Source organism: Heptranchias perlo, chromosome 4 (assembly GCF_035084215.1).
Source record: "Heptranchias perlo isolate sHepPer1 chromosome 4, sHepPer1.hap1, whole genome shotgun sequence".
Lineage (NCBI taxonomy): Eukaryota > Metazoa > Chordata > Chondrichthyes > Hexanchiformes > Hexanchidae > Heptranchias > Heptranchias perlo.
In genome coordinates this window covers 17252925-17262205 of record NC_090328.1, presented here as the reverse complement: position 1 = coordinate 17262205, position 9281 = coordinate 17252925, and the positions used below count along the sequence as shown (strand labels likewise).

Genomic DNA, 9281 nt, shown 5'->3' with positions numbered 1-9281 from the left:
CGGCCGAAAGAAACCAAAATGTCGAGTCTCTGGAAGGAGATACTAAAACTGCCCAATACCTCTATGGTAAATTGGGGAAAGGGCTGTATTAAAATAACTTGGGGAGAGGAATATTAAATTTGCAATAAAGGTATATACGGGGAGGTGGTGCCCTCGCCGTTCTTCTGCAGCCACCGTACGTGGGTGTGGTAGGAAGCGAGGAACTTCTTGGTATAAGTAGTGATAAGCGGTGCGGGGGCTCTCACTGTGCCCGGGGATTGGGATCGGGCTCGCGCCGCTATGGGGCTCCCGGGCTGCCTCCCCGTCATCCTCGCGCTCAGCGCCAGCTGCTCGCTCGCGGCCGCCCAGCTGCCCCTCGTCATCAACACCTGGCCCTATTATGACGCAGTGCAGCGAGGTGAGTGACAGCCAGGCACTGCAAAGTAGCCCACGCTTGGGTCTCTTTAGACGTGACTTGCATTTGTATCGTGATAGTTATTATAAACTCGTGCACCAGACGCTACTTTTAGTCCTTAATCCGGTTATTTTCGGGGGAGTTGTTAGCTTTTAACAAATCCACCTAACTTCAGTTAAAATGTGGTGAGGATTCTCTCCTCCCCTGCTTTCTAAACATTTACATTTTTAAACTGTTGGGACGAGAGTAATGCTCCCTTCTGTGTCCAGGTATATACACCGCCCGCTTTCACCAGCACCAGACTGATTTAGTTCCTGCTAAGTAAGTGTTGGGTAATGCTGTAACTGGAGAGAGCCCATGGTGCAGCTGCTAGTCCGACTGGTAGGTGCAGTGTAAATGAACCCTTCTGCCATGTAGGATCTTAGGCAAAGAAATTTGATGTTGCTGTGTGTTTTTTGGGTGACAAACGAGTGCCTAAGCCTCCAATATGGTGGGCAGGAAGTGCATGATCATTATGAGCCTGAAGTGTGCCACCTGCCATTTTGGTGTAGGTAGCAAAATAGTACTGGTCGATCCCTGCACCCAGTTTGTGCTGGCCTTTTCTAGGCATAAGCCTCCTGATGTATCACTGACATGCAGCAATCACAAACCCTATTTACAGATGTGCAAACTTATCACCCAAGGCATCACAGAACCAGTGACAAAAGTGCAATATCATTGCAACATTGAAGCTATCAGGAAAGAATAAACTTTGGTCCCAGAACTGCCAACGTGTAGTGGATTTAACCCATTGTAACAGCCAAGTCCTCTTCCAAACACATTCAATTTCTCAACAATACACTTTGAATTTTTAATTTTAATGTTAGTGAATCAGTCGGTAAATGCACATGGAGTTGCTACGACTAGCAAAAGTTAGGAAGGAGATGAAAATTATCTAAGCAACTTCAGTCAGTAGATCTCACTAATGAGATGAGGCTTCCTACGTTCATTATTCAGTCCAATTGTGTTGTTTTTTGTATGGCGGGGCTTGGAATGTTTAAATGAAATAAGTTAGTGAAGCAAGCAATATTTTGTACAGGGTGAAGATCAGAAAAGGTGAGGTAGTGTGATTTTTGTTTGATAAAAGAACATTTAAAAAAAAAATACACTTGCCAGTGAAAGTAGTCCCAGACAGCTATACTTCTGGCATCCGAACTATGCTCTAGTTCTCCATTCAAATTGGCATTTCAATATTAAACTGACGGCATAGATTACTATGGCACATCAGTTCCTTTTTGTTATGGTAGGCGATGTTAACACATCTATAATAGCAAAGTATTATCTGTGTCACATTACAGCTGATGCTAACAGTAAAATTCTACCCATGGTGCCGACTAGTGGTAATTTTGTTACGTCCTAAACAGAATAATTTCCCCTTCAAAAACTCTCTCTCCAAAGCTCAAGTCCATCCGAGACTACAATATTCATCAGGAATTTCCCTGAGGGTTTTCTCACACTGTTGCCGTAACTTTGGCGGAAACCCTGTTTACTTATGATGGCTGAGCAATAGAAGCCCTGAGGGAATTGTTATTATCTCTATACCTGGGGAGCCTTTGTGAACTTCTCTTACTCCTTGACAGGGGGGAAAGAGGCTTGTCATTTGATAAATGTTTGATCATTTTAACAGAGAGATGAGGAAGGTCCACATGACGACCTTCTGCTGCCACAGCAGTAAGACCATCTCCCGCTCGGTGACATCACCTCTCTGCAATGAGACATTAAACCGAGGCCCTGGCTGTCCCCTCAGGTGGATGTAAAAGATCCCATGGCACTATTTGAAGAAGAGCAGGGGCGTTCTCCTTGGTATCCTGGCCAATATTTATCCCTCAACCAACATCACTAAAACAGATTATCTGGTCATTATCATATTGCCGTGTGCAAATTGGCTGCCGTGTGCAAATTGGCTGCCGTGTTTCCTACATCACAACTGTGACTACACTTCAAAAGCACTTCAAAGGTTGTAAAGCGCTTTGGGACATCCTGAGGTCGTGAAAGACACTATATAATTGCAAGTCTGTCTGCCTTTCTTTACTTCAAGCCGACTCAAGAAAGATAGATATGTACATGTGGGGGAAGACAGACTAGGGAGAGGGGTGGAGCTGGGCTGGAAGAAGCTAAATGAGAACTAGGGGGCAGGGGATTGGGTTGGGGCTGGGGGTGGGAAAGAGGGCAACAGTGGGCTATGGCTCAGGGATTGAGCACTTGGGGAGAAATGGGGTTAGGGGATCGGGCCTCTGGTGGGGTGGGGGAGGAGGGAGAGGAGGACTGGGGGTTGGGGAGAGAGGGTGACTGGGGCATGGAGGGCTGGAGGACTGGAGCTTGGGGTGGAAGAGAGGAAAACTGGAGGTCAGGGGTTTAGGGCTCAGGGGGTGGGTTGCTGGGTGGCGGAAGGGGGAGAGAAAGATGGAGACTAGGAATCAGGGCAATTGGGGCCCAGAATTTCCTGCAGCAGTAACATAGTGAGTGAGAGTGGTACCAAAAGAGGAGCAGCCAGTAAATGGGGGAATGAAACTTGGGGACTTTACTCTGGGTAAATAGTGAAAGATTGTTTCCAATGGTGGGCGTATGAGGAACAAAAGGATAAAGACTGAGGAATCTCATAGGGAAGAACCAAGGGAGAAGGGGGCTACTCTACCCACATCTGTCAACCTATAAATTGCATTTGTTGATTGAATTAAAATCTAGAAACACAGGAGGAAGAGGCATTTATTCGATGGGTGCCAGTTTTCCCATGTGTACAAAATAGTTATGAAGGTAATGGTAGGGCATGAAGGGGTTTTATAAGATTCTGAGGGGACTTGACATGCTAGATGCTGAGAGGTTGTTTCCCCTGGCTGGAGAGTATAGAACTAGAGGGCATAGTCTCAGGATAAGGGGTCGGCCATTTAAGACTGAGATAAGGAGAAATTTCTTCACTGAGAGGGTTGTGAATCATTGGAATTCTCTACCTCAGAGGGCTGTGGATGCTGGGTCGTTGAGTATATTCAAGGCTGAGATAGATAGATTTTTGGACTGTAGGGGAATTGAGGGATATGGGGATTGGGCAGGAGAGTTGAGTTGAGGTTGAAGATCAGCCATGATCTGATTGAATGGTGGAGCAGGCTCGAGGGGCCGTATGGCCCACTCCTGGTCCTATTATGTTTTAGAGAAGGAAGATTTTTACATCGAGGGCTATTAGATCATGGGGTGCTTCACCACAAGTGGCTATTGAGACAGAAACTATAACATAATTTAAGAGGGAATGGGATAAGTATTTATGAAGGTGGAATATAAAAGGATCAGAGGAGGAATACGATTAGAGAAGAGAGCTCCAGTCAAAGCACCAGCACAGGCACTGGGGCCGAATGACCACTTCCTGTGCTGCAATTTCTATTAATCTTTGTAAACTCTCCGTTTAACGAGTCTGAGTCCAGGGACTGGTTTAAAAATGATGGTGTTGGGTTGAGTTTGGGAGGCTGTGCCCTTTGAGAAGTGCCCAAAACATCGAACCCGCTCCCCTTTACGCGATCTCACAGTTCGGTTCAGGTCGGTCTGTATTGGCCGATTTTGGTTTTCCTCCCCTTCAACCTGTAAAGTCTAAGTACAGATCAGCTCTGACTGAGGCTTCCAGTTTAGATTTGTCATCTTCGCACAGAACCGTAGCCCAAAGAGGTAGGGAGAATGACGGGGCCTGTTAAAAGTGGCATTGACTAGGAAGCCTAACTGCACCTTATGCAGTGCAGGGGAATTCTTGCTGTAGTTACTTGGCGAATATCAAAGGGTTATAGGATTAATACTAGTTACATGTAGGATATTGGGGTGTTATATAGACTGTCAGTGAGTTATTTTATTGCTGCTGATTGAGGGGAATCTGAGTGTTAACAATATTACTTTTTAGTTACCGGTGCAATTTGTGAGTAATTAATTATTAGTTACTGGTGGAATCAAAGTTTGTCCCACCTCCTGACACCTCCCCTGCAATTCCCTCTCCCACCTTCATTTTACCCTCCTTCCCCTCAGATTCTAGTCCTTTACCCTCCCCCATTGGTGTCTCCTCTTCCCCTCTCTGTTTCTCCTCCCTTATCCATTGCCCCAATCATTTTCTCCTCCTTTTCACCTCTTTCCCTCCCCACCCCACCCTACCCTACCCTGTCTTTGTTTCCCTCCACCCCGTATCTTACCCAGGCACTCACTTATCAGTGTTTGAAGTCCAGCAGACTATTCGCCTTGAAAGTCGTAACAGCTAACCCTGATCCAGTCCTCGCCCAACATCCACTGATGGTTTGCAGTAGAGGGTCACTGGATAGTGATCAGGAGCAGGAACCTTGGCTGATATTCCCTCCCTCTATCCCGGGTCAGTGGGCAGGAATCAGCATTGGGGTAAGGTTGCCAACCATCCTGGATTGCCTGGAATGGAAGATTAATCTCCATGACACTGCTGATAGTGACTCGGGAGAAAAGTATAGCTTGCAGTTTGCATCTGTGGTTTGTGCCTGCATACTTTCTTCGCCAGCTCACGAGCGACCTCCTGGTTCTCGGAGCTTCTCGCGTGACAGCTGCAGGCGCAAAACCGCGAGCAAAGATACTCCACTACAGGGGACCCAACCGCCATAAGGTAAATGCAATAACATGTGCAAACTGTGGGTTAGTGTCATGTGATCAATCCTCCAGGAATATCTGACACCAGAGTTGGCAACCCTACTGGGAAAAGAAAGACTTGCATCAATATAGCACCTTTCACATGGTCCTAACACACTTTATAAACAATGGAAGTACTTTTCAAGTGTAGTCACTGTTGTAATGTAGGAAATTGTAAACAATTTTACAACACCAAGTTATAGTCCAGCAATTTTATTTTAAATTCACAAGCTTTCGGAGGCTACCTCCTTCCTCAGGTGAACGATGTGAAATGTCCACATCGTTCACCTGAGGAAGGAGGTAGCCTCCGAAAGCTTGTGAATTTAAAATAAAATTGCTGGACTATAACTTGGTGTTGTAAAATTGTTTACAATTGTCAACCCCAGTCCGTCACCGGCATCTCCACGTAATGTAGGAAACACAGCTGTTGTAATGCAGCCAATTTGTGCACAGCAAGCTCCCAGAAACAGCAATGTGATAATGACCAGATAATCTGTTTTTAGGTGTTGATTGAGGGATAAATATTGGCCAGGACACTGGCTATTCAGATTCTAAAACTGAAAGTCGATTTTTTTAAAAATCTATTAAATTAACTTGGAGAGATACATAAAAGTCAAATTACTCTGAGAGGAATATTACATTTGCAATAAAAGTACCATTTTAACTCCAAACACACACGTGCCTTCCCCATTAAATTAGAACATGCTAAAATCATAATGGGGAAGGGGATCCGATGACAGCTGGAGAGGAGCAGACCTTGCAGTCTTGCTCAGCAGGCAGTTTGATTTTTTTTTTAAGAATGAAGTACTGCCTCCCTCGCCGTCCGTTGGCAGCCACCGTACGTGGGTGTGGTAGGAAGCGAGGAACTTCTTGGTATAAGTAGTGATAAGCGGTGCGGGGGCTCTCACTGTGCCCGGGGATTGGGATCGGGCTCGCGCCGCTATGGGGTTCCCGGGCTGCCTCCCCGTCATCCTCGCGCTCAGCGCCAGCTGCTCGCTCGCGGCCGCCCAGCTGCCCCTCGTCATCAACACCTGGCCCTTTAAAGACGCAACGCAGCGAGGTGAGTGACAGCCAGGCACTGCGCTGCACTGCAAAGCAAAGCAAAGCGGGGAAACCAAGTGACTCCATTTGTGTATGTTTACACACCACATGCATTTGTATCGTGGTAGTTATTATGCACTAGTTTGCTACTTTGCGGTCTTTAATCCAGTTATTTTGGGGCGATGCAAAACGGAGCTGTTTAAATTCTAGGAGTGGTTAGGATTACTTCTAATGAGCATGTGTGGTACTGTCAACACGTTTAACCACGAGTTTCGGGATGATGATGTGGCAGTTACTGTTAAGCACAAGTGCAGCAGTTCTCTCCAGTCCGTGTCATTTGTATATTGTGGGTAATATGATTGGGTGAGTTTGTCAGTGGCCAGTGAGTGATGTACTGGCAATGTGGCTACGTCAACTAAACTGCCCTTTGTAAAGCGTCGTTCACGACCTTAGGATGTGCTTTACAGACAATGAAATACTTTTGAAGTGCAGTCACTGTTGTAAATGTAGGGAAACGCAACCGCTAATTTGTGCACTGTAAGGCCCCACGAGAAGCAATGAGATCATGACCAGATAATTTGTTATAGTGATGTCGATTGAGGGATAAATATTGGCCAGGACATTGGGAGAACTCGCTTGCTCTTTTGAATAGTACCGTGGAATCTTTTACATCCACCTGAGAACAGGCTGGACCTCAGTTTAACATCTCATCCGAAGGATGGCACCTCTGACAGTGCAGCACTCCCTCAGTAATGCACTGGAGTGTCAGCCTAGATTATGTACTCAAGCCTCTGGAGTCACCTTATGAAATGCATTATGGTACATTTATACTATGGTGATCTGTAAATCTGGTGTCAGAAGCTGTCTCATGAGACTTCTTGGCAGGATAGTCTTGGACTGCATTGGTTTCACAATGGATGGAATGTGAATCCAATGTAGTATCAAACCTGGTTTACATAGTCTATTGGGTCCTCTGGACAATTTGTAAATCCACTTAACTTCAATTAAAATGTTTAGATAATGGGATTCACTCCTCCCTGCTTTCTAAACATTTTCATTTTTAACTGTTGGGAGAGAGCTATGACACAGCGCTCTCCTGGACAAGACTGATTTAGTTCATTCTAAGTAGGTGTTGGGTAATGTTGTAGCTTGGAACCCAAATTGCGGCTACCAGTCTGACTGATAGGTGCAGTGTTAATAAACCCTCCTGCTATGTAGGAAACTCGACCAAGAAATTTGATGGTGTCACGTCTGTTTATCGAGCACTCAAACTTCAAATATGGCGGGTAGGAAGTGCTAGAATTTTTAGACTATTAACTAGAAGCGCGCCACCTGCCCTATTGATGATGGTAATAAAATAGGCGTCCAGGATCTGCGCCTGAAACAGGTATTTAGTCCTTTGCGTATGTAAATAAGGAGCCTAACTCCTGTGGGACCCCCTGTTCAAAATTGGGTTGCCCTGAATGGGACCAGTGCCTGGCTAGCTGCAATAAAAAAAAACAGATCTACATGTTGCCCAACTGGTGGTCCTTTTTAAAGGGACTACTTTAGGCTGCCACCAAAAAGGTAAGTTTGTTTTAAAAATACCAGAATGTGGAGCCGTGAAGTGCAGGATTGTTCCTCCCAACTCCACATTAAAATTTGCGGTTGCTGTTAGTCACTGTGCCCCCCTCTCCCAAGCTCCCCCCATCTCCCAATCGACCCGTTCCCAATTTCCCTCCCTTTCCAAGTCGCCTCCCTCCCACTTTAATGAATTGCCTGAAGGCAGCTTCTGGCGATGCAGCAGCCCAAAATACGAAGCCTCTTCGTCAACGAGCTGCCTTGCGACACCGAGCAGGTGTTCGCAGATCACTGGTCTCATTTAAATGAGGCCTGAGGCCCAATATCAGGTTTGCCATGGGCCTACCCGTTCAGGCGCAGGGATCATTTCCCGTACTCGCCAGCAGATCAGCGCAAACTAATTTCGAGGTCCTCGTGTCCTGATCTAACCCTGATATGCAGCAATCACAAACCCTATTTACAGATGTGCAAACTTATCACCCAAGCATCACAGAACCAGTGACAAAAATTGCAACATTGAAGCTATCTGAGAGAAGACACTTTGGTCCCAAAGCTGTCAAAATATAGTGGAGTAACTCACTAACACCCCAGTCCTCTTCCAAACACTTAACTAATTTCTCAACAATATGCGCCCCCCCCACCCTTGAATTTTTAGTTTTAATAAACAAGTCATATTCCACATGTACGCTGACAACACCCAGCTCTACCTCACCACCACCTCCCTTGACCCTCCACTGTCTCTCATTTGTCATATTGCTGGTCTGACATGAGCAAAAATTTCCTCCAACTAAATATTGGGAAGAACGAAGTCATTGTCTTTGGTCGCTGCCACTGACTCCATCCTTCTCCCTGGCCGCTGTCTGAGGCTGAACCAGACTGTTTGCAACCTTGGTGTCCTATTTGACCCTGAGATGAGCTTCTGACCACATATCTGCTCCACCTCCACAATGTTGCCTGTCTCTGCCCCCGCCTCAGCTCATCTGCTAAAACCCTCATTCCATGCCTTTGTTACCTTCAGACCATTCCAATGCTCCCCTGGCTGGCCTCCCATCTTCCACCCTCCATAAACTTGAGCTCATCCAAAATTCTGCTGCCCATATCCTAACTTGCACCAAGTCCCTTTCTCCCATCATCCCTGTGCTCGCTGACCTACATTGGCTCCCATTCAGCAACGCCTCGATTTTTAAAAATTCTCATCCTTGTTTTCAAATCCTTCTCTGGCTTCACCTATCTCTGTAACCTCCTCCAGCCTTACGACCTTGCAAGATCTCTGCGCTCCTCCAATTCTTGCCTCTCGCACATCCCCGATTTTAATCACTGCACCATTGGCGGCGTGCCTTCAGCTGCCTAAGCCTTAAGCTCTGAAATTCCCTCCCTAAGCCTCTCTATCTCACTCTCCTTTTAAGATGCTCCTTAAAACCTACCTTTTTGACCAAGCTTTTGGTCACCTGTCCTAATACCTCCTTATGTGGCTTGGTGTCAAATTTTTTGTTTGGTAACGCTCTTGTGAAGCGCCTTGGGTCGTTTTACTATGTTAAAGGCGCTATATAAATGCAAGTTGTTTTTGGTTTTTTTGGTTGTAAATTGGTCCATAAATACACGTGGTGTTACTATTATGAGTGGGAGCACA

General features: G+C 46.0%; 1 protein-coding gene across 3 annotated transcripts in view; it reads left to right on the top strand.

Annotated features, from left to right (window-relative positions):
• The first annotated feature begins 209 nt into the window (after window positions 1-209).
• Window positions 210-9281, top strand: part of aga (aspartylglucosaminidase) — a 30308-nt gene continuing 21236 nt past the window's right edge. Inside the window, exon 1 of one of the 3 annotated variants that reach the window (XM_067982525.1) lies at window positions 210-397. In XM_067982525.1, coding sequence (XP_067838626.1) covers window positions 280-397 — 118 coding nt within the window. In that variant the 5' untranslated portion in view covers window positions 210-279. Of the gene's footprint in view, window positions 398-5895; window positions 6111-9281 lie in introns of those variants that run through there. The other 2 variants (XM_067982526.1, XM_067982524.1) reach the window with 2 other exon arrangements.